The sequence below is a fragment of the Halichoerus grypus genome, chromosome 10 (assembly GCF_964656455.1).
Source record: "Halichoerus grypus chromosome 10, mHalGry1.hap1.1, whole genome shotgun sequence".
In the NCBI taxonomy this organism is placed as follows: domain Eukaryota; kingdom Metazoa; phylum Chordata; class Mammalia; order Carnivora; family Phocidae; genus Halichoerus; species Halichoerus grypus.
Window position 1 is genome coordinate 138201645 of NC_135721.1, and position 26964 is coordinate 138228608.

The 26964-nt window shown below is 62.2% G+C and overlaps 1 protein-coding gene across 1 annotated transcript; it reads right to left on the bottom strand.

Moving 5' to 3' along the window:
• Positions 1-45: 45 nt before the first annotated feature.
• NKAIN4 (sodium/potassium transporting ATPase interacting 4) lies at positions 46-18520 on the bottom strand. Its single transcript, XM_036084767.2, has 6 exons — positions 18437-18520; positions 11511-11648; positions 11143-11223; positions 10080-10274; positions 3419-3479; positions 46-2109 (listed from the first exon to the last, which is right to left on the bottom strand). The coding sequence occupies exons 1-6, from the start codon at positions 18488-18490 to the stop codon at positions 1985-1987; spliced, it is 654 nt and encodes a 217-aa protein (XP_035940660.1). The 5' UTR covers positions 18491-18520; the 3' UTR covers positions 46-1984.
• Between the last annotated feature and the right edge of the window lie 8444 nt (positions 18521-26964).

A 26964-nucleotide genomic window follows, 5' to 3' on the forward strand; every position in this document is an offset into this window, starting at 1 on the left:
GCACGGCCACACGCCTCCCCACATGCCTCCTCGTGTCCAGCAGGGCCCCTTCCGTCCCCTCTCCTCTCCCTCGTTCTGTTCTTCTCTGCGTTGTGAGGACTTCTAAAACCTCTAGCCCCGGGCCACTTCGGAGACTGAGCTTGTAATTCTCCACCAAACTCCTGCGTCTCAGGGAAGGAGGTCTACGGGGCAGCGTCCTTTCTACTTTCTATTTGGGGGTACTGTGGGGACGCTGCAGGACCAGGGCTTAAACCCCTTCTGTGAACAGCACCGCCGGCTAAGGACAAGGAAGCGCCTTGCTCTGTGGGCAGAGGGAGCCTGTACTCCTGGTCAAGCCCCGCAGCCCCCCAGGGCTCCATCGGTGGCCCCTGGGGCAGGTGGGGGCTTTGTCTGGGTGACAGCTCACGGCAGCTGGGGTGTGCAGTATTTAATCAGGAGCCCGGCTGCTCGGGGCAGGTGGGTCACTGTGGGTTTACACTGACCTTCGTGGTGGGGTCACACTTTCCTGTCTCAAAGTCCCTGTGGCCACCCCTCCCCCAGCCACGGGGCGTGCAGCCTCGGGGGGCCTGGGGCTGGCGTAGGCACCCAGGGTGGGCTCGCCGGACAGCAGTCCCAGGCCGGCTGTGGGTGACAGAGATCCCAGCGCTGCTGGAGGCTTCTGTGTCTTCTCTTTGTTTTTGTTTTTTAAGAAAAAGGAAATTATAAATTGTTTTGAAGTTGCAGCCATCCGAAGCCTGGCACTGGCCCTGATGCCCTGGCTGGTGTCCCATCACCTGGCCCCGGGGGCAGATGCTCTGGCCACCTGCAGGGCCCTGAGAGTAGGGAGGCCAGGTGAGTCTCCCCACAGTCTTCGGTGGTCCCTGGGCCTGGAGGTCGCACACGGGAGGGATTGGTGCTTCTTTACTTATGCAGGCCTGTGGGGGCAAGGTGGGGGTGGGCAGAGGTCAGAGCACCCTGAGGGGCAGCCCTTAGCACCGGGGCAGGAAGGCTGGGGCAGTCAGCCCTCAGCAGGGGCTGCTGTGCCCTCTTGCCTTGGAGAGCCCCAAATGCAGAAGGGACAACATCCCAGCAGCCCAGGGCTTCCTGGCCTTTGGCGGGGACGGGGCTTCTGGGCAGGCCCCGCCTTGTGTCTGCAGACAGCAGGGTTGGGCCACCAGGCTGGGGGTGGGGTGAGGGGCCCACCCAGGCTCCAATGGCTGGAGGAGATCCCCAGAGGCCCGTGCAGCCTGGCGAAGTCCTTCAGAGCCCCGTGTGCCCGTGTGTCTGCTCTCATACTCTGCCCTGGCTCGGCGGCCTGAGTGAGGGCTCTCCTGTCACGGGGATGGGACGCTTGCTACCCCTGATGGCCCTTGGCTGAGATGGGCCTTCACTTATAGGGCAGAAAGGGTGAGGCTGCCAAGAGCGCCGGGGTCCCCCGCCACAGGCGTCGCCGGAAGGGCAGGATTGTGTCCGAGGGCCTGCGTGGGATGGAGCAAGTCCAGCTCTATGGAGAGAAGGACCCCCAACTGGCTCTTGGACCCCAAATTTCAGGATTATGTGTGGGACCTGGCAAAGGCTGCTTGAGAGGAGGTGGACAGCGGCCCAGGTACCCCCACCCTGAGCCTGGGAGGATGCAGGGTCCTGGACACTGCTTTTTAAGAGGAAAGAAGCCTGATTCTCCAAAGAAACCAACACCCCAAATTTCCTGCCGCAGTGAGACCCCTAGAGAACAGCCACGTTGCCCTCCTGGGACGTTGCCTCTCCATGCCCCCCCCCCAGCCCCCTGGCACAAAACCGTCCTAGACCCAACTCCATAGACTCTGCTGGGCTTGGAGCTCCAGGGGGTGGGGGCCGAGCCCCGGAGCCTTGACACCTCCATACCCAGCCCAGAGCTGGCATAGGTAGACGAACAGATGATGGATGGATGGATGGGTGGATGGACAGACGGATGGCTGGTGAGGCTTCCACAAGGAGAGAAGCCTCACGGCTGTGCTAACCCAACCGGCTAGGCCCAGCCAGGGGCAGGCTCTGCTGGCCAGACATACAAGTACGCCTGCTTGAACAAGAGGTCGGAAGGCTTGTCATTGACATGGTGGAGAGGAAATGGGTCAGATCCACCAATGAAATCAACTGAAAGAAACCACGACCCAAACAATGGAAAAGATGGCAGAACGGAGAACACACCCAACCACAAGCCCTGGTGTGGTGATGGCATGGGCGGGGGCGAGCCTGGGGGCCCCGGGGGAGGGCAGACACTGCCCCAGGCCCGGCCCAGACCTGGCCATGTCCCTCTGGAGGATGAACACTGTGACTCCCGTGGTAAAATATTCCAGTGGACACTGACGAGCTCAGCAGGGGGAGGTGGCCTGCAGGGATGGCCCGGGTCCTCGGGGCTTCGGAGAGCTTCACTGTGACCCAACCCTGCCCCCACCACGTCCACCAGCATCAGCCACCTGCCCCTTGAAGCTGTGCTGGGCAGCCAGTGGGTAGCTGGGCTTGCTGGGCAGAGCTAACGCATTTCCGAACCCCCAGGTGTGGCTCCCATCCCAAAACATTTTAATGTAACCAACACGTGAATTCCCTCTGGTTCTCTCCCAGCCAGCAGTGGTCTGAATGACGGTTTGGGGGTCACACAGCATGACAGCTGGGGGATCTGGGGGCTGGTCCAGAGCAAGTCTGGTCTTCCAGTATAGGATGCCATTTGGACACATGGACTGCCAGCCCCACAGCCACCTGACTCCTGGGAACAGAAAATCTGGATCCCCGTTCTGACCCCAAGGAGGGTTCTGCCCAGGGGAGCCAAGGCCCCCTGGGTGCACCCAGTCCCCATGCACGCCAGCTTTGTCCTCTGCAGAGTCTTCCCAGGAAACTACGTCAGAGCCAGGGGCAGTCGGGGCCAACAAGAGTGCCTGAGCATTGGAGTTATAAATCAGAGGAAGGTCAAGGGGGCCCCCCTCTGTGAGCAGGAAGCAAAAATACTGCTCCGATAGGTCCAGCGGGCACTGAGGGCCTGATAGGGACACCACAGCCAGTAGGGCCCGATCTCAGCTGCAGGGAGGCCGAGGGGCCCATCCCTCTGCAGGTGAGGGTTCAACCTTCCACCCACAGCTGCTGTGGGGGCTGTGGGGGACCAGCTCTGCAGCACAGGAGCCCTTGGACCTGGGGGCTTGGTATGAGCTGACCCTTGGTGCCCACAGCCCGGGGCCCCTCCTCATCTCTTCTCAGGTGGCTGGGCCCCCCACCCCCTCTGCTCAGGCAAGGACCCCTGAGGGCAGGGGGATCCATCTAAGAGGCGAGGTCTCAGGCTTTACGATGACAGGCCAGGAGAATGGCCAGAGTCACTGCAAGCCTTCTGCTCCCCTCCCCGCCACCACTGCCTGGAGGGTCCAGGCCAGGCCACCAAGAGGCTGTTGTGGGAGCCCGGCAGCCGCCCACTCACAGCTGTCCTCCTCCTCGGTGAAAACGCTGACCATGTAGCAGCCATAGATGAAGCCCACGAGCTGAAAGACACCCAGAGGTCGGGATGAGGACAAGGCAAGCTCGAGGTGTGGGGACAGAAGCCCCAGTGCGTCCGGACCATGAGGCCACAGCCCCTCCTAGGCCTGTTTCCTTGTCTGTAAAATGGACAAGGAGAGCGGATCTGTGCAACTTCTCCAGCTTTGATGTTCCAGGCGGCGTCTGACTTCCTCTGTGGGGGGCACTGCAGGGATGAGGGTGAGCGGGGTAAGGGCTGGCCAACGGACGAGTCGGGAAGATGAGGCTGAGTTGCAGAGAGAAGCCCTCAGAGACACGACCACAGCTGATGGACCCCCAAACTGAACCCACCCCCCCAGTTCCAGCCCGGCCATCATCCCCGGGGCCTCTTGCCGTAAGCAGCCAACCACCAGCTTTCTCCTCCTTGGGGAGGGGGCGCCCACATGCAGCCCTGGCTGGAGAAGTTGGAGCCAGCCAAGCTGGATGGTTCAGCTGAAAGTGCCAAGGACCCAGCTCAGCGGGCAGTTCTGGGCAGAGTGGACAGGGCTGGCTGTTGTCCCAAGGGAGTCAGGGGTTTGATTGGGCAGAGGCTCCCCAGCCAGGCTCACAGGAGGACGCTCAGACTTCAGGGGAGAGGGCAGGCAGGCATTAAGTGCCCCATGGACACCCAGACACCGGGGCCACTGTGGGAGAAAGGGCTCTGGCCGAGACGGTGCGGGGCTGGCGCTGCCCATGGTCCAGTCTCTCCGCACTTGTGGGGCCCAGGCAATGCTAACCAAGGGTGAGCACCTCCCAAGTGTGGCATTCACCGCCATCAGGGAACTGCATCCCCCTTAAATGAGAATGAGGGGACCAGCCCTGACTCACAGCCAGAGCGCAGAGTGGTCCCTGAGCAGAACTGCCTGTTTATAACTTGACAGCAAAACGCATCTCAATGCCACAGGGCAGCTAGAGGTTCCCATGAAAGGCCCACAGCCCTGTGTGCTCACGGGGTCTTGGAAGGGGCCGGCAGCCCCAGCTCATCTGGGAGGCTCTGCCCAGGGAAGCAAAGTCAGCCTCCACCGCAGATGCTGGGAAGCTGCCGATGATGGTGAGGTTGTGCTGTCGGGCTTCTGAGCATCTCCCATACCAAGCAACGGTCTCCACCCCAAGGATGGAGCTTGGAGCAAGAGTCTGATGGCGGTGGCGTGAAGGTGCTCCACCTGACCCTCCTCCACGTTCTCCACCCTTTGCGGTGTGGATGGTGTCCAGACTCCAGCATCCTCCTGCTTGGGTGGGCCAATGGGGAGCCCAGCAGGAGAGGGGAAGGAGAGAAACAAAGCGTGGATCCCTCGGTCCCTTCTCTGCAGGGCTGCCTCCCAGGGGCAGGGGGACAGCTCCAAAGAGCTCTGTCTGGATGTAACTCCTCCCCACACCCCTGCAGGCCAGAGGGGCAACAGCTCGGTGGCTATGCACCCAAGGGAGTGGGATAGCCTGTGTGGTCCCTGGCGTGACACCCACACTTAGAACAGCCCCTTCACCAGCCCCCGGGAACTGACCTTACCTAAGTGCACCATCTCGGTCTTGCTGGGATCCTGACTGGTCAGGGGGACAAAGAGAAAAGATGCTTCACAGGGGTGACTGCTACGGAGAAGCCCCAGCAGATCTTCTGGGAGAGGGTGGTGGGGTCTGTCTGAGACTAGCACAGCCCATGATGGGGTGAGAAATGGTAGGGGGGAAGGAAGGTGGCCAGCAGCACGGGCCTCGGGAAGGACAGAGTTTCCAGCAGCCTTCTGGGCGTGGCCAGCCCTCCACCAGCAGCGGTGAGACCTGAGGGGTTTGCGTGAGCTCTGGTCTTGTTTCTTCATGCACAGATCAGGCCCAACGGTCCCCCTCAGTGCCGGGAGGGAGGAGACAAGGTGCTGTGCCCTGCTCTGGAAGCCCCCATCCTTCTAGGCAGCAGGCAGTGGGCCCGCTCTGTGCTGACTCAGACAAGCCGGTCTCCTCCCAAACAGCCTCCCGGGCGCTGCTGTGCGGCTGGGCCCAGGGCCGGAGCTGGCCGTGGTGCTGAAACCTCCTCCCACCCCAGGGCTCTCTCTCCACGGGGTCCTGCGGGAGGCCAGCCCATGGCCACCCCTCTGCCTACCCACCTCCTGTCTGTCGTCCGCGCTCCACCCCCAGCTCCTCCCCGGAGCTCCCAGAGGCCCGCAGTACCTGCAGACCCCGTTCCACCAGCTCTGGGCCCTCTGCCTCCTTTGGCTGGTTCTCTCCTTGCCAGCCAGACTTCAGGCCAGCCAGCTAAGGGCTTGCCTCTCCAAGCCCTCCGAAACAATCATCAGAGGGCTGGCTCCTGCGAGGCCAAGCACGTACCAGCTGACCAGTATCTAGAAACTCGTATTTCACGAGGGAAACGTCCATCCCTGCAGGTGAAGGATGGCAGCAACGCAGTGGTTGTCTCTCCCACTGACACGGGGAACTCTCCTCCAGTACCAGCACCAGCATGTTGGAAACTCCCACCAGGAATCCTCCTTTGTTAGTCCCCAGTTTCCTTCCTGTTGCCTTTTCACAAATTCTGTAAATGACTTCAGAAGCATCGAGGAGTATCCTTGTCAAGTTGGTTCTTTCTCCTTTCGAAGGAAGGCACCTGGGTTCCCACGCATTTTCAGGTAACCGTGGCCCTCATTTTATATCAGTGAGTGAGGTCCGCAGCACAGAGGGAAGGGCAGCTCTGGTTCCTGGCTATGGGGGCAGAACCCTAAATGCCCCATAGTCTGATTGTCTGTAGGGCCTAAAACCCGGGCAGGAGGGAACCCTGAAGTGTGCAGGCCACCTGAACTGCCATGTTTTCTCATGCCATGGACCCCCATGGACAGCCATGGATGGCCCTAGATTCGGAAGTCATTTTCCAATGTCAGCTGCTGGTTGCAGAACCTCTGTCCTATAAATCCAAAATCCACCTGGACACATTGATATTGACACCACTGTTTGAACCAGGCAAAGTCAGGAGCCTCCAGATCTGACCAGTCCCCTCCAGTGACCGCAGCGGACACGCCCGAGCTCCCGTGTGTCCTCCTCCAGTGACCGCAGCAGACATGCCCGAGCTGCCCGTGTCCTTTGCTGTGTTCGTGAAACTACTATCCAACGCCAACTGAGCACCTACTGCATGTATGTTTACCGGAGCCTTTACCTGCTTTCCCCCATCAGGCCCTCCCACCAGTGCTTCCCAGTTTACAGAACAGGAAGCTGAGACAGAGAGGTTAAGTGGCTCACTAAGGTGGCACCAGCTGGACCCAGGTCGTCAGCACTGTCCAGGGCTGGAGAACCTCTAGCCAGGTTGGACTCTGTTGCGTGGTGCCAGGCTCACCTGGATGAACGCTCCGAGGTTCTGGGGCGAAACCATCTGGCTCCTTACCACTAGGCCTTAGGTTCTGTGGGCCTCCTGTGACCCACGTGGGCTCAGGGAGCGTGGCAGAAGTGGGGCAGGACAGGAGTAAGTGGGTCCCGTTGGACAGTCAGCTCAGGAGGTCCCTTGCCCCGCCTCCCCAGGGGCCAGCAAAGCCTGCTGGGCCTGTCCCTGGCCTGGCCTGACCCTCCACGACTCACCACAGCCTGCACGACACGCAGCTTCAGAAAGGGGCCCGGCCAGTCCCCAGGGGCAGCACTCTGCCACGTGAGTCCTCCAGGAGGACCCTAAAGTCAGTGACTGCTGAGATTTAAGGAAAGGGGTAATGAGATCTGATGCAGAAAATGCACAGGAAGAAGAAGGCTGTGAGAAGACAGAGCCGCATCCGCCGGCCGGGACAGACCCTCCCTCTGCGCCCCTGGCAGGAACCAACCCTGCGGCACCTTGATTTTGGAGTCCCGCCTCCAGAACTGAGAAAAATAAATGTTTCCAGCGGCCTGTCACCGGTGCTTTGTTACGGTGGCCCTGGGGGACTACAGGGTTGTAAAGCCGGAAATCCATCTGGCCTGGCTGGCGTGGCCTTGCTCACGTGGCCTGGCTGGCGTGGCCTGGCCGTGCATGGAGCAGCCGGCGTCCTGTTCAGGGAGGAGCCCAGCACGGACTCTGGCTCCAGGGGCCTCGCAGGCACCAGCCCAGCTCTTCCCAGAGCCTCTCCCTTCGCCACACAGGGAAAGCGCCTACGCAGGGCTGCACAGCCAGCCTTCGGAGATGCTCCCCGACCTCCCCTTTCTCCGGGGCCCTCCCGGCTGTCTGACCACCTCTGGGTCCACAGTTTGTTTCTTCGTGCTCCTTCCATGATCCCTGATCTCTGCCCCTGAGACTCACATCCAGTCTTGTTGTCTCACACAACCATCCATGGATAAGGCTCCCCCCCTCCGCCCAGGAAAGGACGAGCTCCCTGCAAGACCCCCGGCTGAGAAGCACCCCAGGGCAGACAGCATCCTTGTAACAGGATCTGCCTCTGGGTGTGTGAGCTCAGGACAAGCTCCAGACCCACCGGGGACGCAGCCCACTGAAGGTGGCACCGGATGAGGGACACTCATCACGTCTGGGCCCTGGAACAGCCTCCAGGGGACGCTCCTGGAGGCTTTGAGAGAGAGGAAGGGGCTGCGGCCCACAGGGGATTTCCCGGGCCCCAGCTTTGAGGGGCCTGGTGACGGGGCCATGCTTTCTGGAATACAGAGGCCACATGCTCACGGTCAAGGCCAGCCTGGGCTCTACTGACCAGAGAGTTGTGTCCACAGCCACCCAAGTCCCAAAGGAGGGCATGTTGCAGGTGCCCCCCACTCCCTGAACAGGGCTTGTCACCCCCCTTTCCCCGCCACGGCCTCATCTGGGTTCGAGCTCCTTGCAGCCAGCTGTCTGATCTCAAGTCAGACTATGGGCCTCCATCTTCCTCTTCTTCAGATGGGTCCTTATCTCTCTGGGGGAGATGGTGGGGAGAAAGAGTCTCCCCAGGGCTCAAATCCAGAGACGTTGGGCCTTGGTGGAAGATGGGACTCTGGGCCCCATCTGCCTTGTCCCAGCAGCGAACCAACAGCAGGGAGAGTCAGTGCTCCTGCAGAAGCCCCGGGGCCGTCCTGGTGGGCCTCCCCGGAGCTCACGCCCTGTGGGGCCGTCTCCCACCCTGACCAGGGCTGACCTGTGCAAACACTGAGATCCTCCAGAAATGACCGAGTGTGATGTCCAAGACAGGTCTCAGAGGCCATGCAGCTGCCCCTCCCCGTCCCTCTCCACCTGCTCGCCCTGCAGGACGAGCCGCCCCATGGTGAGGACGCCCCAGCAGCCCTGGGGAGAGCCCACGTGCAGGGGCCTCCTTGGAGCAGCACCTTCAGCTCCGGTCCAGCCTTCAGGTGACCGGAGCCTCCGCCCACCACTGACTGTAGCTTCGTGAATGACCTCAAGCCAGAAGCAGCCGTTTAAGCCATTCCCAGACTCCAGGCCCGCGGAAAGATTTATTGTCTCAAGCCACGATGTTTCAGGATAATACGTTACAGCCGCAGCCAACAGCTCCTACAGGGGGTCCAGCTCCGTACCCGCGGTCGCCCTCGCTGGCTTTGGTTTTCCCCATCCACACGCGGGGGACACAAGGCAGGCACAGGAGAATGAGGGGGCGACATCAGCCACGCCGTGTGCTGGTGCCCTGCGCCCCCACGCGCCCTGCCCCACCCGACCTGCAGCCAGCCGGAGTGCCGCTCTGCAGCGGATTTCAGACTCTCCCCTCAGAACAGGGCTCGTGAACGTGGGTAGAAGTAGCTTCTGCCACACCCTCACGGGCTCCACGAGGCTTAGCGCTTCGGTGCTCAGTGCAGACCCCGGACCCTAGCAGCAAGCCGGGGGCGCTCTGCCGAGGACCCCGGCCTCCCACGCAGTTGGTGCTTCAATCCTCCTCCCTCCTGCCCATCTAGCCCCAGAGCCCCTCCGTGGGAGTCAGAAGCCAGGCGCCCAGACCTCCGTGGGGGGTGGGGGCTAACTGTCTGGGTCGCAGAAGAGAAACTGAGGCTTGGAGAAGCCACGGGTTTATCGCTAGAATCAGTCCCCAGGAGAACTGCTCGCCCAGCCTGGATGGGGCAGAGGGTGCCAGGCGCCGGCTCAGCTCCTGAGGCCTGCAGACTCTCGTGCCCACTCCCGGCCCCTGCATGAAACCCCTCCTCTGCTCGGGACTTGCAGATAAAATACAGGACACCCACTTAAATTTGAATTTCAGATACATGATGAACAGTGTCAGCGTCAGAGTGTGTCATAAACACCGCATGGGACGCACGTACGCGAAAACTTGCTCGGTGTCGGTCTGAAGTTCAGATGTGACTGGGAATCCTGTCGTTTTATTCACAGGGTCACAGCCCCCCATCAACACAGCAGTGCGGCCAAGCTGCGTCTCCACCCCCCCGACCGTCAGGCGTCCGTTCTGACTTGGAGGAGGCTGGGAAGGAGCCTCCAGGGCCGGCAGGGGCGTCAGATACCTCCAGTGTGGTCCCCTGCCCCCCCCACAGCACCAGCAGAGCCTATGGGTCTGTCCCTTCTTTCCTCCGCACGCCCCCGCTGGGGCTGGAGCTCGTTCCGAGCCCACTTCACAGAGCAGCCCGCTGAGGCTCTACTGGCAGGGAGGGGGACCCAGAGGAGGCAAAGTGGGAGGCCTGGCCCAAGAGCGGGGTGAGCCCCTCCCCCGGCCCCCCCCACTCACCGCCAACAGGATCTGCAGGGCACTGTGCAGGGCTTCGGCGTAGCCACGCTCCAGGACACAGCCAACGCCTGGCCCCAAGGCCGGTCCATCCGGGGGCCCCAGGCCAGCTTCTGGCTCCTCACGCAGGCAGCCCGGGCCGTGCTCATGCCACCAGGACCGGTGCCGGGAGAGGCTGAAGGTCAGGAGCTCGCTGTCCTGGGGGTGAGCGTGGGAGCAGGTGAGCAGCAGGGACCCTGCCCACCCACCCGTCACAGTCCAGTGTGGGCCCCCCAAGGGAGGCAGGGACCCCAAGGCCCTCTCAGCCACTCCCCTGCAAGCAGGCCTCCCTTTGCTTGCCCTGGCCCCCTACCCGGCTCACACCCCCTCCTCCAGGAAGGCCTCCCTGCCCAGGTCAGACCCTGGGGGTGTGTTCTCACGGTGCTCCGGGCCCCTCCTTCATGGCTTTGGCCATGGCTGCCATTTTAAGTGTTTGAACTAACGTCTGTCTTCCCTACCCCCTGCCCCAGGTGTGACCCCACAGAGCAACGGCCAGTCTGCCCCGCGGCCTACCTGGAGTCAAACCCCACCCGCGTCCCTGGCTCGGAGCTTCAGGCAACAGTGAAATAAAACCTCATGGACAAAGTGCCCAAAACCGCCGCTCAGGATTTGTTCACCACCAACACTCCCCGCAAACCGTGGCTTGGATGCGGGCCCCCGCCTCCACGGGAGAGACCGGTGGGCTTGACCAGCATTTGAAAGAGCCTGGCTCCCTAGAGGTGTTCCCACCTGCAGCCTCGCAGCCCTGGTCCTTCTGCTCCCTGGCCCCCAGCCCTGCCTCTCCTGCCCGGCACTGCCCTGGCTCCAGGGCCCCTCCTCCAAGGCCACTGCCCACCAGTGCCCACAGCCCCCTGTCGACCCATCAAATCACTAGTCTTCCCCAAACCTTTACTGAGTCCCTCCTGCAGGCCAGGGCTGTCCTGGGCGCCAGGGCCAGAGCCAGGAACAGACCACGGGGGACAGTGACCAACAAGCAGGTGCGTGTAATGCTCACGGGGGCCTGGCCACAACCCCTCGACTTACTCACCTTTGAGAGTCCCCCCACTTCCAGGTAGAAGCAGATAATGAAGACGTTCCAGGTGACCCAGATGGCCGTCCACACCGCGTACTAGAAAGTTAAGAGAGGGGAGAGGTGGAGAAGGTGAACTCAGAGCACCCTTGGAGGAGACTTGAACCGGGGGGACTCTGGTCCCCAAGTCTGGCAGCCAGCATGCTCCATTTGGAGGAGGACTTCCCCGAGCCCACCCCAGGATAGGTCTCAGGGTGGAGCAGCTGAATCCCAGACTTCCCGGGATGTTCTGGTGGTTTCTAGGACATGATGCCGCCCGAGGCCCCCATGCTGGTCATCCCACCCCACCTGCCCGTGGGAGGGGTGCGGGAGCACAATGAACTCACCACCACAATGTAGCGAGGCCGGTACTGGATGGTGCCCAAGAGCCCCAGGATGACCATGACGATGTGGACGAAGGTGGCCAGAATGGGTGCCCACTGATAGCCCAGAAAGTCGAACACCTGCCGCTCCAAGGCAGTGACCTAGGGGTAGTGGGCAGTTGAGGGGCAGCGGGCCCCCGAGGGCGCCCCCCGGCCTGCCTCTCCCACCCAATCACCACCACCCAGCATCTGCTATGGTCTTGGGCCTTCCAACAAAAATCTCCAAATGCATCTGGCCCCCAAGCCTCACCTTGGGGTGTCCCTTCTGCCTTGAAAGGCCCTCTTTGGGCAAGCACCGTCCCCTCCATCCTGGACTCCCTCAACCCAAGCGTGGGAACGCCGGGCCGCTCTGACTCATGTGGTTGCAGGCCCAACCACCAACCCAGGGCAGGATGCCTGAGGCCAAGTCACGTGGCTCTGGGCCACTCTCGGCAGGAAGGGGACGCTGAGGCTCTGTGGCCTTCAGGGCAGCACCCTCCCCGTCTACTGGGCTCTGTCCTCACTCCACGGACTGTGGTGGATTCCCGCCCTCCAGCCCTGCAGGCGCGGCCAACAGGACCGACCGGAGGCACTCAGAGACATCTGGGGAGCTCGATTGTTTTTAAGGTCTGTGTCTTTGTTTTGTTAGTGATCTCTACACCCGGCGTGGGGCTCACGACCCTGAGGGCATCAGTCACATGCTCTCCTGACCGAGCCAGCCAGGCAGCGCAGGAAGGTGATATTTAATCCGCAGGGGAGACCTGCTGCCTCTGATCGCAGTCACGACTCCAGAACGCACCCACGTGTTCACGCATTCGTTCACGCGTTCTGTGGACCTGGCCCATCACCAGGAAAAACCAGGACCGTATACACTGGGAGAAAACACGGCCCAATCCACTGCACCCGAGCCGGCACCTTCCCGTCCATGTGCAAGACAAGGCGCGTCCAGCAGGGGTTGGAGGGGACTGGCCATGTCCTGGAAGGGACAGCGGCAGCGAAGGGACGGCATCCCGGCAGGGCTCCTGGCTGCACTCCGCGATTCCCCTGCGCCCCACTCACCAGCACACCATTGGCACGGGGAGAGCCAGTCCCCGACCCAGAGCTAGCTCAGCTGGGTGGGCTGCGTGGGGGCCGCCTGCTGACTCCTCGAGGAGAGCCCCTCCGAGCAAGCCGCCCTCAGGTCCCTCCCACAGGCTGGGTGGGCTGGAACCATGAGCGAGCGGGCCGGCAGGCCTCCAGGCCCCACACTGCCCCGCACCGCAGCGAGGGACGGACAGAGCCTGGCAGGGTGGACCTTCGTGGACTTCGCACCTGCACCCCTGCAGGAGCCCCTGGCCCTGCCTCCACCCTGGCTCCTCACAGGACCCCGACCTGCCCCGGAAACAGCTGCTGTGGGTGCATCCTGGGCCCTGCTGGCCGCTGTGTATGGCCCCAAAGGGGTGGCGGATATTTCCAGGAGGACTCTGGCAGGGGGACATTCCAAGTATGCCCTGCAGAGGCTGGTCCGTCCTAGGAGACAGCTGGGAGTGGGGACTGGGGAGCGGGCCCGCGGGCAGGGCACATGCCAGGCTCTGGGCCACCTTCCTGCGTGCCACAGCCCTCCCGCCCCGCAGGCCTGCCGTGGGTGGGTTGCTCCAGACCAGCCCCCTGAGGCCGGGCGGCTTGGCCAGGAGGTGATGGGCATTGTCTCCCAAGACACGGACGGCTCCGAGGAGAACCAGGGCCAGCCAAGCCCCCACCTTTTGTCTCCTACTTTGCTCTCAATGCCCAGTGGGTGTACCCAGGGTCCGGCAGGTCACTAGACCCCCCACCGCCCCCGCTTGTTGTGCAGAGAATGAGTGGTCCATTACCAACACCGTCTCGAATGCTCAGTAAAGTTCTGGAAGGGTGTGCGGCGCCGTCTCTGTGGTTAAGAAAGCTTCAGTCGGAGCCCGAGTCCCCAGTGGGCAGCTAGGACCCCTGGGCCCGGCCCCTCCCCTCACTGGAATGCCCTCAGAGCGAAGAGCAGGGGGCTGGGCAGCTGCTGGGAAGACTGTGGGCCCCCGTCCCCCCTCTGATGCTGTCTGACTGTGGCCTCCCCGACCACGCCCTGTGTCCTCTGTGCCCACGGTTGTGGACCCCAGGGGACATCCCTGGGGCTAGGGGTGTTCCTGCCCGGTGGCCTCCCAGGAAGGGGACAGAGGTCAGAGGGCACTAGCAGGTCAGGAACAGGGGAGGAGGGCTGACTCAGGGCCGTGGGCACGCCGGGCAGGACGCACAGAGACCCAGCTGCCCACGGGACGGCCACCTTCACCACGTGGACTCTGCCGTCAGTGTTGCCACGGTGTGCTCATGCAAGTCTGTCTGTCTGTCCCCTCCCAGGGCATCCATCCGTGGCACGAGCCCGCGGTTGAGGGAGGGACACTCACCAGGGCCTCCAAGCCGTCCTTCCCCCACAGAGAAAGTGGCCCCGGGGGCACAGTCTGCTCACCAGCTGCTGCCTGGCCTCCTGCCTCCCACCCTTCCCGTAGCCTTCTTTTCAGTTCAGGACAGAGAAAACGCTCACGCTTCACTGGCTCCCAAAGCCTGCACTGATCTTTTCAAAACGTGGGGCCCCCACGCCCACCCCCACTCCCCCAACACGCACACATGTGTGTACGCACCACTCCCCGTGTGCATGGCTCATGGGCTTCAAGCCCCTTCCTCTAGCAACGCTCCAGCCCCCTTCCCTGCCCCCAGGGCCGGCTGGGGGGGGGCGGTCCACCTCCTCCCGGCCTTCCCAGGTCTGTGGAGCAGCACCGGCCCTCGGCGTGCTGCACCTCTCGCTCTCAGAGGCCCCCCCAGCATCTCCAGGTCACTCTGGGGCAGCCAGTCCCGGTCTCAGAGGCCAGGGGCATAGCCACCCCTTCCACGAGGCAGGATGTCCTGGCTGCAGTTCAAGGCTGAGTCAGAAGGACAGAGAAACTGCCCTGGGACATCCACACTGGCCAGGATGGGGGCACGGGGCGCAGGACCCAACCAGCACGGCACCCACTCAGAGGGCCACCTCCGCCGTGACGGAAGCTCATCGACCCCATCAGGAAAGAGCAGCTGGATCCGCGTGCCCCTCTGGACGCTAGAGCTTGAAAACAAAAGCTCAGCACAGAACTGCTTGAGTCTCTCCGAGAAGAGCGTCAGCCGGGCATCCTCACTGCAGCCTCACCCGGACGGGAGCTGGGGCCCACCTCACAGCACCACAAACATGGGAACGAAAGAAAGCTTCAGGCTTGGGGCCTCCTCCTCCCACCACCTGAACCAAGACAGGGTCACAGCTAACAAAGGCCAAGTCAGTGAAAGAATTATGCAAGTAGAAGCGCCCGCGTGGCTCAGTTCTTGAGCAGCCGACTCTTGGTTTCGGCTCAGGTCATGGTCTCAGGGTCGTGGGATCGAGCCCCGCGTCGGGCTCTGCGCTCAGCGGGGAGTCGGCTGGAGACTCTGTCTCCCTCCCCCTCTGCCCCTCCCCTTGCTCACGTTCTCTCTCTCAAATAAACAAGTAAATCTTAAAAACAGAAAAAAGAATTATCCCAGGCGAGGACCCCACAGGAAGAGACACCAGAGCTCCCTCGTGGAAGGAAGCACGCAGTAGGGTTCTGAGTCACGGCACAGAGTGGAGACCGGACCACCGAGCTGTTTTCAGGGGACGAGGACAAGCAGAAATGAAGCCCCCTCCCCAGGACCCCCATCTCCTGGCTCACCAGAGGTCGCCCTGCGCCAGCCCACCGCCCAGCCCTCCATGCGCCCCATCACGGGCCAGGGGGCAGCAGCCCCCACCCGGCTTGGGTCCCGGTGCCGGGCGGAGTAACAGAACTTCCTCAGCTACACCGACTGGGGGAAAAGAGACAGGCGCCTGGGGGCAGAGATCCTGCCTCCCCTGCCTCATGAGAGCCCAGCCCAGCCTGACCGGACAGCCGAGGGTGGGGGACTCGGACCTGAGCTCTTGGCCAGCCCCACGACCCTGGGCCTGAGGGGTCAGGGACTGGGTGGGCAGGGGAAGCCTGGCCAGGCTCAGATGGGTGTGGTGGGTGGGGAGGGGCGAGTGGAGGGACTGGTACGAGGGCAAAGCTCTGGAGGTGGGCGAGGGTCCCAAGCATGAAGGGCCTACGCTGTGATGCGGGGCCCTGGGGGCAAGGAGAAAGAGACATGCACACGCGTGTACACGCAGACACGCGCACACATGTGTGTGCACATCACAGCCTTCACGGGCACGGCCGGCCAGCACCATCTGCTCTCGACTGAACGAAATGACATTCTGAGCCCCAGGCCTCCTCTCTGGTCCAGGCGACCCTAACCGAGGGGCTGGCGTACATGCCCTGCCCAGCACCCCTGCCAGAGTGCCACGCACGCGGGGGAGACTCAGGTCCCCTCCCAGCTCCCCCAGCCCCGCACCGTGTCACGCCGGCCCTGTTCTCCAAGGTCCAGGCTCGTGCCCGGACTGGAGGTGCGTCCCTGCCACTGGCTGTGTTCCCGACGGACCCTACGGCTCGCGCACCTGTCCAGCAAGGCGGGGGCCTTTTCGTTTCTGAGCCACGCACCGAAAGGCCTAGCACTCCATGGTGCCGTGTGGCTCGGTGGCCACGTTCTCGAGGCAGGGAAAAGACGAGTGACTGAGCTCTAGTGGCCACCCACCCTAAACCGCGTGGCTTCCCTCCCGTCCGCGTGGCGGCACAGCCTGGGAAACCATCACAGTGTGCCCCGCCTGGCTCAGAGCGGGCAAAGCTCACGCTATTCCTCAGGGAGAGGGCTCGCGGAAGAGGTGCTCGGGCCTTTGTCCACTAGCTCGGTAATGAGAAAACTCTCACGCTTGTCAAAAAGAGAAAAGAAAAGCCACAGGACCCCCCCCACGGCGCCCCCGCCCCACATGCGGTGACCAGAGCGGTGGGTGGTGTCAGAGCTCTTCCTTCTGCCTCCCCCTCCCCCCAGCAGAGGAAGCACAGGGGTGGCCAGGACTGAAGGCCTTTCGTGGCTCTCCGCTGCTCTTCAGCTGGGGCCCAACTGGCCATGTGGGGACACAGCTCTGCCCCGGCCCTAGAACTTGCCTGGCTGAGACCCAGAGTCTTCAAAAAGCCCCGCGTCCAGGGGAGCCTGCGGCCCTTGGCGGCAGGCAACTTCTCCGGGACCTGTGGGGGTACCCCCCCGTGCACCGTCCACTGTCCACTGTGGAGGTGAAACAGGCAAATGACCCTCCCTGAGCCTTCAAGCCCCGAGGCCACATCCCTCACCCAGTACATCTATTTCTGCTGCCCGGAGCCCCAGGTCACAAGTCAATCCTGACTACATCCCACACACCAAACTCAACACATGGAAACCAAAGTCACACTAACCCCCGAAGGCCACTCTGCTTCATGATGTCCAGACGTGACCAGACTGCTGACCTCCTGATCAGCCTGGGCCCCTCGCCGTCCTTCATCACATAGACCTTTCCTTCTCCTCTCCTGCTCCCCCACCCCACCCCCAGGAGCCTCCTACCAAAACAGAGTGGGGGACACCTCTGCTCCAAGACGGAGGTAGCTCCCTGCTGCCGGTGGAGTAGTCCTTGGGCTCTAGCCTTTGGCGAAGCCCAGAGCTTCCTCCCAACCTTATCTGTCCAGCACAAACCCTGTAGATGTCCACCTCCCCCATCCTCCCATCACCCCCACCCCCTCAGCCTTCCAAAACACTGAGTGTGCGCCCACAGGGAGCCTCTAGCCACTCCTTCCTTCCTCCACATGGGACACACCAGCCTGGTATCTCAGCCCCCTGCCAACTCTGCGCGCAACCCTCACCCCCACGCAATGGACAGGCAAAGGACAGGATGCCCTGTGTGTGGGAGGGCTTTCTGCTTAAAACTTCATCCTCCATGAGCCTTCAAGCTTCCAGGGAAGGAAGCCCCCTGCCCGGCTGAGCCAGAAGCCCACCCAGCCTGACCTTAACAAGGCAGCATTTCCTTTTTAAGATGGGAGACCCCAGGGCTCACCAGCATCTCCTCCCCAGGCCTGTGGCCAGGGACCTCAGTTTGGCACTCTGCCACCCCCACCCAGGGCCTTGGGCTCTGGGAATGGGACTGACCAGGCGGCCTGGAGCTCTGACCAGGCGGCCTGGATCTCCCAGGGCAAAACGGAAACTTGTTGGAGGGATGCCCACGTTCTCTGACAAAACTCTGGATCCGGAGGACCAGCTAATCCCCAACACAAAAGGCGCCCAAGTGCAACTCTGGGCACCAGCTCGCACCTCTTCTCTCCTCCGCACCTCTCCAGGACAGGGAAGGGGCGAGGGGGCCACATCCCCCAGCTTGGGAGGCGCCAAGGGCAGACGAGGCCGCGCTCACACACCGCTGACTCACGTACTCGCAAACTCACAAGCACGCCCCCAGCCCCAGGCTGTCAGGCTTTAGAAATGGGCCGCCGCCGCTCACCCAAGGGCCTGGCGCTGGCTTTGTACAGGGAACGCGCGCACACACACAGGCACACGGTCCCTGCGCGCACATTCGGGGCCACACGCGCCTTCCGACACTCGCGGACGCCGCGCGCAGCAGCGCCCCTCCGCGACCGCGACCGACTACCCGACTCATGCGCGGGCCAGGCTCCCCCTCCGCCCAAGGACGCGCCCCGCCCGAGGCGCCGGCGACAGCAGGGTCCAGGAGCCCCGCCCGAAGGCTTCTGTTCCTCCCGGCACCTGTCCGCGCCGCTCGGGTCCCCGCGGCTGCCCCCTTCCCCACGAGCGCACACACCCAGCGGGGCACTCGAGGTTGGCGGGAGGGGCCACCGGGGTCGCGCGCAGGACGCTGGCTCCCTACCCTTCCCGGACGGCGGCGAACTTCGGCCCCAGAAGGCCGCGGGCCCGAACCGTCGCCGGCGGGAACCCACCCCCACCCCGCGCGCTGGGACCGCGGGACCTGAGGAGGAGTCGCCACTCACCAGCTGGAAAGTGCAGAGGAAGATGAGCGCGCAGCGGCCGGAGCAGCAGCCCATGGGGTCCGCGCCGTCCCGGGACGCCGCCTCCGCCAGTCTGGACCCCTAGCCACCCGCGCGCGCGGGGTGCGGGGCCCCCCGGCCCGCCGCCGCCCCCGCCCCCGCCGCCGCCCGCTCTCGGCCGGCTCCGCGAGGCCCCACCCCGAGGCGGCCCCCGACCCCGCCCCACAGGCTCCCGACCGCCGCCAGCCAGGTCCCACCCCGCAGTCACCCGCCCCTCAGCCCCGGGCGCCCCCCACCCCCACCCCCTGGCCCAGCTCCGCCCCTCCAAGATACAGCTGCGCCGCCTCTCCCTCCTTCCCTGGGGGGGGGGGGCTTCGCGCCAGTTGGGGAGGGACGCGAGACCCCTTCTTAAAGCGGCGATGGCGCGGCTCCTCAGGAGTACAGAATCCAAGCACTACGAGCCTGCCCCAGACAAATCTGGCAAAAGCAGTAGCCCTCCCCTCCCCTGCCCGTCACCCCCCACTAGGCACCTCCTGCGTCTGCCCCCATCAACCTCCTCCCTCGTGGAGCCCCAGATGCACCCCATCCCCCAGGCTCCTGGACAGGGCTCACAACTCAGAGGTCCCCTCCCAGGTTTGAGGACTCAGGAGTAGGAGGAGAGGTGGGATGGTCTACCAAGAGCTCACTAGCCCAGAGAATGTGGGGAGACCTGGAGGCCAAGTCCTCTCCAGCTGTGTCTGGGGCAGGGCAGGGTCAGGCCTGAGAGGGAGAGACCCTGGGGAGCCCCCAGCATTGCAGGCAACTTGAGGCATAGGCCTTGTGCATTGGAGGGAGGACTGGGGGACAACCCTGCTATACCAAGGTGTGGAGGTGGGGCTGAGTGGGGTCGGGGGCAGATGGAGAAGGGAGGCAGGTGAGGTGGGATGCAGACGCTTCGCACACATTCTGGGTTGCATTTTATCCTCCAGTCATAGGGAGCCGCTGGTGTTCTTGATCAGTGTGAGCCCTTGATCAAGCCGGTCCTCAGGAAGTGAGTCCTATGCTGGAAGCTAGGAGGCAGTCCTTGAGCAGAGCACAGGGGGGTGTGGGGATGAGGGTCCTCCTCCAGGGCGGCACAGCAGGTGACACTTCAGCCTTGGGCCATTGCTCTTGGCTCCAGCAGTCCAGGGCCAGAGGGTCCCAGCCCCTTGGTGATGGCTTCCCTGGCTGAGAAGCTCCACCAGGCAAAGGGGCATCTGCAGCGTGCTCACTGCATAGGCTCCCAGGAGCTCTGAGCATCCCCTTGTTGCCAGCCCCTTCACAGGGGGGCGAACTGAAATCAGTTTCCCATGGTGACCTCAATTCCTGACCCCACTCAGGGCATTTATAAGGCACCGAGAATTTTCACCTGCATGATACTGGTTAACAGTCCCACAGCCCACTTAATAGAAGAGCAAGGTCAAGTTCTGGAGTCTCTAGCCAATTAGAGAGGAAGCCACACCAGATCTCTAACCCAGGTTCTAATGAGGGGTGCAGCTCTCAGACCCCATAAATAGGAAAGTTTGGGAGGAAAAGTTTGGTGGAAGGGGGAGTGTTCTCAGATGGGGGGGTGTTTGCTGATGGGAGGGAGGGAGGGAGCATGCAAGATTGGGGCACAGGGAGGTCCCTGCAGATCACTCAGACAGCCTTAGTGGGGCTGGGCTGGGCAAGCAGAAGGGACCTCTAGAAGCACCCCCTCCCACGTGAAGTCCAGTTCCTGACGGGATGATTCAGCAGGCTTTGGGCAGGGTGGGGGCGCTATGGTGACAAGACCATGCATGGGAAACATGGACTCACCACCCAAGGTCTTTGATCTTCTTTGCAAGACTTGAACTTTAGAACACCCTGAACGAAGGGACTTCCTAGGAAGATGTTCATAAAAGATTATTCAGTGAAAAGAATAGGTGGGAAAATATTACATGCAATGGGGACTCAAAATCAGCATCGCAGGCATGAAGGGACAGTGACTCTGTGCTATGGGGGCTGGACACTATGGGGCTCCAGCAGCATCCCTGGGCTCTTCCCACTAGATACCATGGCATCCCACCGGTCCTGACAATCAAAAATGTTTCCAGACATGGACAAATGTCTCCTAGGACAGTCCTCACTGCCGTAAAATGTGGTCTCGATTTTATCAAAAGGAAAGTGCGATGTATGCTCCTGGGGGGCAGGATGGCAGATCTGGTCACCAGCTGACAGCGTGTGAGCCCTTGGTTCCTTGGCTTCCCGGAATATCTCTCCCGGATACGTTCTCCCATCTGCACCCATGTGTGGGTGATGGCTGACACTGTCCCATCTGCAGACAGGAGACGGGACAGCCCAAGGCCCACACAGTAGGCCAGCGAAGCATCTATAGTTCCCAGCAAGCACCTGGAAAGGGAAATGCAAGTCAAAACCACAGGAGACACCACTTCACACCCACCAGGGTGGCTGGAATCCATCCTTCCATGTGCTGCGCGGGATGTGAATGGGCACAGCCACCATGGAAAACCGTCTGGCAAGCTCCTCGAAAGGCCGACGTATAGTTACCATAGGAACCAGCAATTCCAGGGACATGCCCAGAAGAAACAGCTCGGCCGGGGCGGGGGGGTGGAGAGCTCGTGCACCCTGTTTGTAGCCGTGTCATTCGTAAGAGCCCAGAGAGGAAACAGCCTGAGCGTCCCAACATAAAAGTGTGGTCTATGCACACAATGGAGTATCACTCAGGTGTCCGTAGGAGTCAGGTCGTGATGCACACGACACTGTGCACGAACACGGAAAACATCACAGCACGTGAAACCAGTCACGGCGCCTGTCGGCTCTTCCTCCCGGGATCAGACGCCAGTCAAGGATGGAACTGGGCCAGCCTCCTCCTGCAGGGGCCACGGAGTATCAGAGCTGGTGGCCAGCGCCTGTTCCGGAAGCCGCAGTCCTTGTCGCGGGGGCGGGGGGGGGGGGAAGACGGGGGTCGGCCAGGGGTCGGTCACCTGGGACTGTGAGCTCTGACGTGTGGGGTCTGCACAGGATCGATGGTGTGCACCTGCCATGGTCAGGTGCACGCTGCTGTGGCAGGCAGTGGGACCCCCAGGGTGCAGAGTCACCCGCCTCGTAGATAAGAAGGCTGTGACGGGGCCAGGTCCCGCGGTGGGCAGCACTGTGCAGTGCTGGGGCGCAGCCCCCTCGGGGCGGTGGGATCTCGCTCCTCACTCCGTGTGCTGCTGGCTGAGCGTTACGGATCTGGAAAGCGGAGCAGTGCCAACCTCCTTCTGCGTAGACTCCCGGAGACGACAGCAGTCAGAGCCCCACCTGCCTCGCCCCCGTCGGATTCAGGGCAGCCGGAAAGCGGTTATGGTGAGCCATAACCAAAACAGAGAGATGGGCTGTCCCCAGGCGCCCCCTCCAGCCTGTGCAAGGGGCGAGGGGCTGGCGGGGTAGACAGGAGTCTGACACCCACCGAAAGGACTCAGTCATCAGAACGAGGCCGGGGACGTCACCGCTGCCTGTCGCTGGGGGCTGCGGGGGGGGGGGGGGGGCTAGGACAGCGGTGGGGGGTGCCCCTGACTTCCAGGGGTGAGAGCCAGACACTGCAATGCGTGTGGGGCTGTTTCTTCCTGGGGGGAGTCTCCAGGTGGGGAGCTGGGGGACGCCACAGCTCTTCAGCCCAGGACTACCTGTGTGCTGTCCTTTTCCTCCTGAGTAAACCTGTGTATTCACTCACTATGCAGCCGTAACCATTTACTACCAACTTGACGGCTTGAAACAGCAGAACTTTATTCCCACACAGCCCCGGAGGCCGGAAGTCCAAAATCAAGGTGTCGGTAGGGTTGTGCTCCCTGCCGAGCTCCAGGGGATCCAGCCTGGACTTCCAGCGCTCGTGGCTGCAAGGCCCTGGGCTTGTGGCCGTGACCTTCCACCTCTGTCCTCAGGTGGCATTTCCTCTCTGTCTCTGCCCTGTGTGTCCCTTATAAGGATACTTGAGGCACCACGTAGGCCCCCTCAGGGAACCCAAGACAATCCCATATCGGGGTCCCTATTTCAGTCACACCTACAAAGGTCTTTTTCCTAAAAAGGTCTTTTTCCCACAGGCTCCAGGCGTTAGGAACATATCTTTTGGGGGCTACCAGTCAACGGCTACACTTAGAGAGGCCGGATTGAGGTTCTGGGACGCTCTCCCGGACCCCTTCCACCCTTCACCAGAAACAACAGGGAAAGCCCCCACACCTGGGGGCCCGTGTGGGGTCAGCTCACATCAGGGCTGCAGGAACCTCTTCGCTATCATAACATGTGATGTTTCCACAAGCCCAGAGCCCTGGAAATTGCCATGCGCACAAATGTTTTCAGATGGAACTGGGAGAAATTTCTAACTATCAACAGACACTCCCAGAAAAACAGAGGCTGATCCCCAGAACCACACGGGGTAGGCAGCTTGGCCCCTTCCTCCTGACCGGATCAAAGGCGGCCCAGTGGGTGGTGGTGTTGATTCCGTTCTTCCTTTGAGAGATAATGGCACTGGCTGGTTTCCAGCTGACTGCGGAAGAGCATAGAGAACCCTGTCCCGAAGGGAAAGTCATCCTCGCGGCACCAACAGCATGGGATGTGTTTCCCGTGTGGGCGGGCTTGTGCCCTGGGAGCCTTCTTGGGGGTGCCTACAGTTGCCAAAGGCTCTCTCAGGGGAGCTTCACCCCCGGATGGCCCCGGGCCACATTCCTGCTCCCTGGTCCCTCGGAGTAGATGCCGTCCTGCCCCCTCCAAGCCACTGGAACCTTGGAATTCTGAGCTCTGAGCTCCCGGGCCTGACTCAGGGGCCTTGACAAGCAAGATCACAGAGGTTTGCACACACAAATGCGGCAGTCTCTCCCCCAAGGTGGCTGCTACTTGGGGAAACCCCCTCTCCACCACAACTCCGCTGATTTCCTTCTCCACCTCCCCGTGCACTGATCCCCAGTCTCTTTTTTTTTTTTAAAGATTTTTTATTTATTTAACAGAGATAGAGAGAGAGCATAAGTAGGCAGAGCGGCAGACAGAGGGAGAGGGAGAAGCAGGCTCACTGCTGAGCAGGGAGCCCGATGCGGGGCTCGATCCCAGGATCCTGGGATCATGACCTGAGCTGAAGGCAGCTGCTTAACCAACTGAGCCACCCAGGCGCCCCAGACCCCCAGTCTCTTGCTGGAGAACCCACTCCTTCCCCTTCTGGCCCTGGCCCCGACAGTCCAGGCCAATTTCCTGGCACCAGGTGTGGTGGGGACTGTGGCCCCGGTCCTGGCTGAACCTTCTGCTGCCCCAGCCTTCTCTGCACCTCGGGCCGGCCCAGCCTGTACCCTGCATAGCTCTGCTGGCAGACAGCAGAAGGCCAAGACCCGGAGCTGGTGGACCTCCGTTTCTGGTGCTTTGCAGTCCCCGGGGTCCTGGTGCAGCCTCCCCACGGGCTGGCCAGAGCCTCCCTGCCCACCAGCTCTCAGCCTCTGGGAAGAGGGGAGCATAAACTGGAGCAAACTTGGAGAGGGCTTTTGCAGAGAGCACGGTGGCCCTGGGAGCAGCTGGGGCTCCGGGGGCTCCTCCCTTGGCCCTGGGCAGGAGTGGGTTCTGGGCCACACCAACTCCAGTCTGCAGCTCAGACCCCGGGACTGCCTAGTTTGCCTCGTCTATCCCCCAGCGAGGCCCCAGCACTGCAGTCCCACCCCAGCCGTCCCCAGGCCTGCGTGCCATGGCACGTTGTCACGGACCCTTGTGGTAGTGCGGCTGGGCTCACGCCTGAGTCCCAGACGGCTGCTCTCACGAGCCCCGGGAGGTCTCCCGGCCCAGGAACAGCTCCCAGCTCCTCGGGCTGCTCACACGGTGCAGGCAGTGGAGGGTGTAAACCTCAGCGCCCGCCAGGGCCACACACGGAAGAGGCACCAAACCCGTTCAGGGCATTTCTCTCAGACGGGCTGTAGAGGCTTTGGGGTCTCACCCGCTGGGCGGCCCGTCCAGGATTGGCTACAGATGAGGCATTAGGCCCAGGAGCCCCGGACTCCTGGTGAAGTGCTTGTGGGAGGAGACGGCTCACCCCCCTGACCAGACACAGCTGGTGCAGTCCAGGCCTGCAGCTCCCGGACCCAGAGCATGTGCACGCGGGTCTCCTTTGGGACCTCATCGTTCCTCTCAGCAACTGGGGGTCGCAGAGGGAAAGCAAGGCAGAGGCAGGGGCTGGGGTTTCTTTCTTAAGCATTTGGCTCATTAAACAAGCAGGAAAAGCACAAGGAGAAGGAAAGAGGTCTGCAGGCCTGTTTGTCTGTCCTCCCCTGAGGTCAGAGGCCTTCCTCCTGCATTTGGTTATCTGCATGTGCTCCCTCCCTTCCCCCTCTGTCTCCATCTGTCTGTCTCTTGCCGGGGAGGCTCTGGTGTGGGACACATAAGCATCACACGAAGCCAGTGTCTGGGGGGCATCAGGGAGGACTCAGAAATGACCCCCAGCACCCCTCTCTCTGGAAGCGTTCCGCAGCTGACATACTCTTCCTTCCTTAGTTTTATTTATTCTGCAGTGGCCTCTGGAGAAGCCTCTGCTTCTGTCCCCCCCACCCCACCCCGTCCCGGGGCTGACAAGTGACGGGAGGCCCCGCCCTGCACTGAGGAGCTGCAGTGGGGCTCCCTTCTGTCCCAGAACCCTCGAGGGAGGGCCTAACGATGCCTCCATTTTACAGATGGGGAAACGGAGCCTCAGGGGCGTCAGGGGACTTTCCCACAGCCCAGAAATGGCAGAGGCCGGATCTGACTCCAGGCCTGTATAACTCCAGCAGGAGCCCGGGCTCCGTAGCGCCTCCTCACCCCTGCCGCTAGGAGCTGGAAGGAGCAGCCCAACGTGCCTGGGAGGAGGATCTGCCCCCGGAGGCTCCCTCCGTGATGGCTGGCGCAGGCCCCGGAGGTAAGAACGCAGGCTCTCAGGCCCCCCTACCGGCCAGGAGCATGCTCAGCCCCCGTCTTGATTGGGCTGCATTTACTGCTCCTGATCCGCACCTCCCCGGTCCTGCTGGCCCGGGGGTCAGTGTGGGTCAGTTAGCGGCTGTTTGTCTCTCCCGGGGTGTCACCCAGCCCGTGCTCCCTCCCCCTTCCAGGTCCCTGGTGCTGTTCCTGTTCTGCACACCAGCCCCTCGGGCCTCCCTGGGGGCCCCAAACTGGACATGCCCACATCTGGACCACACCCTCTCTCCTCCCCCAACCCGGGCCAAGCTCCCACCTCTCCTGACAATCCACCTGTCCCGCTGCACCTGTCTCACTCCCTTCCAGCAGCAGCCTAGCCTTGAGAGAACAGAGGAGACAGGCCGAGCCCCGCCCACCTGCCACGAGCATTTATATCACGCTCGCTGTCACGTCCTGCTTCATGCTGCACCCCGGACGCCCAGCCTCTAGCTCTGCCCGGGGAAGCTTGCCTGGTCCCCAAGGGCCCTGGGCTGGGCTGCAGTAGTGCGGGTGCGTGCCCTGGTTGCTCTCCAGCGTCTTGCCTTCTGGCTCCCCAGCTCCTCAGACCTCTGGTCCTAGAGAACCCACCTCCCCCTGCGGCTCCAGGGCCAGAGCTTGGGGCTCAGATGCCACAGGTTGGCACAGACCTCCGGGCCCCTGATTAGCTTAAAAGTGGACCCGTGACCCGAGCTGGTCCAATCAGAGGGAATGCCAGGCTTCTCGCTGGGATGCGGGTACAAGCTGGATGTGAATCAGGAGTTTGCAGCTTTAGAAGCTGCATCTTGGGACCTTAGGATAAAGAAGGAACCACAAGGCAAAGACACAGGAAGAAACCTAGTTCTCGACAGTATTGCTGAGCTACTGGATCGAGCCTTGCCTGAAAGCCAATTTACCACTGGGCTTTTCATCGCATGAATCAATAACTTTGCTTTGTTGTTAAGCCATTTGCGGTTGGATTTTCTGTGTCTAGCAACTAGCATCTAGAAAGATTCCCGACTAAGATAGGCATGGGAGGGGCTAAGACAGAGTGTGGGGGTCCTTACTGTCTGGCTCCAGGATCTGAGCCATCAGGCTTGCAATCCGAGGAGCTGGCCCAGTCTCAACACATTCTTGGCTGTGAGTCCTTAGCCCGGGTGGACAAGTGTGATTCGGCAGGCTCCTTGGTGCTGGGTGTGGGATGCTAGCTCCGGGCTTTGGGGAACAGGTGCACCTCTGTGGGGAGGCACAGCCTCTCCGATTAGCACCGCCATATGTTCTGGCTTCCCCTCCGTTTCCTTCTGCCCCCACCCCAACTCATCCTGTGCTTCATTCACAGGCGATGCCGGGGAGTCTGATGGGCGGGCCAGCCAGGCCCTTCTCCCCTTGGGACCGAGTCCTGCCACCCACAGACCAGAGCCAGGAGCACGGCAGCCCCAGACCAAACTCACGGTCTTCTCTGCAGATGCAGGACGAAGCCATTTCAGGAAGGACCTGGTGGTGGAGAACAGAGAACAAACACAGGGGTCCTCAGGAGGGGCTGCACACTGTCCGACGCACCTGTGCTTGACCTCGCCACCCAACGCGGCAGGGACAATGCATACGTGCTTCTAGCAGGACGG

Excerpts from the sequence above, each read along its gene's own strand:
- NKAIN4 (XM_036084767.2), bottom strand. The coding sequence starts at position 18,490 with ATGGGCTGCTGCTCCGGCCGCTGCGCGCTCATCTTCCTCTGCACTTTC. Across the intron at positions 11,224-11,510 it reads GGCCTCGCTACATTGTGGTG|TACGCGGTGTGGACGGCCAT; the intron begins GTGAGTTCATTG and ends TTAACTTTCTAG. Across the intron at positions 10,275-11,142 it reads AAGTGGGGGGACTCTCAAAG|GACAGCGAGCTCCTGACCTT; the intron begins GTGAGTAAGTCG and ends GCTCACCCCCAG.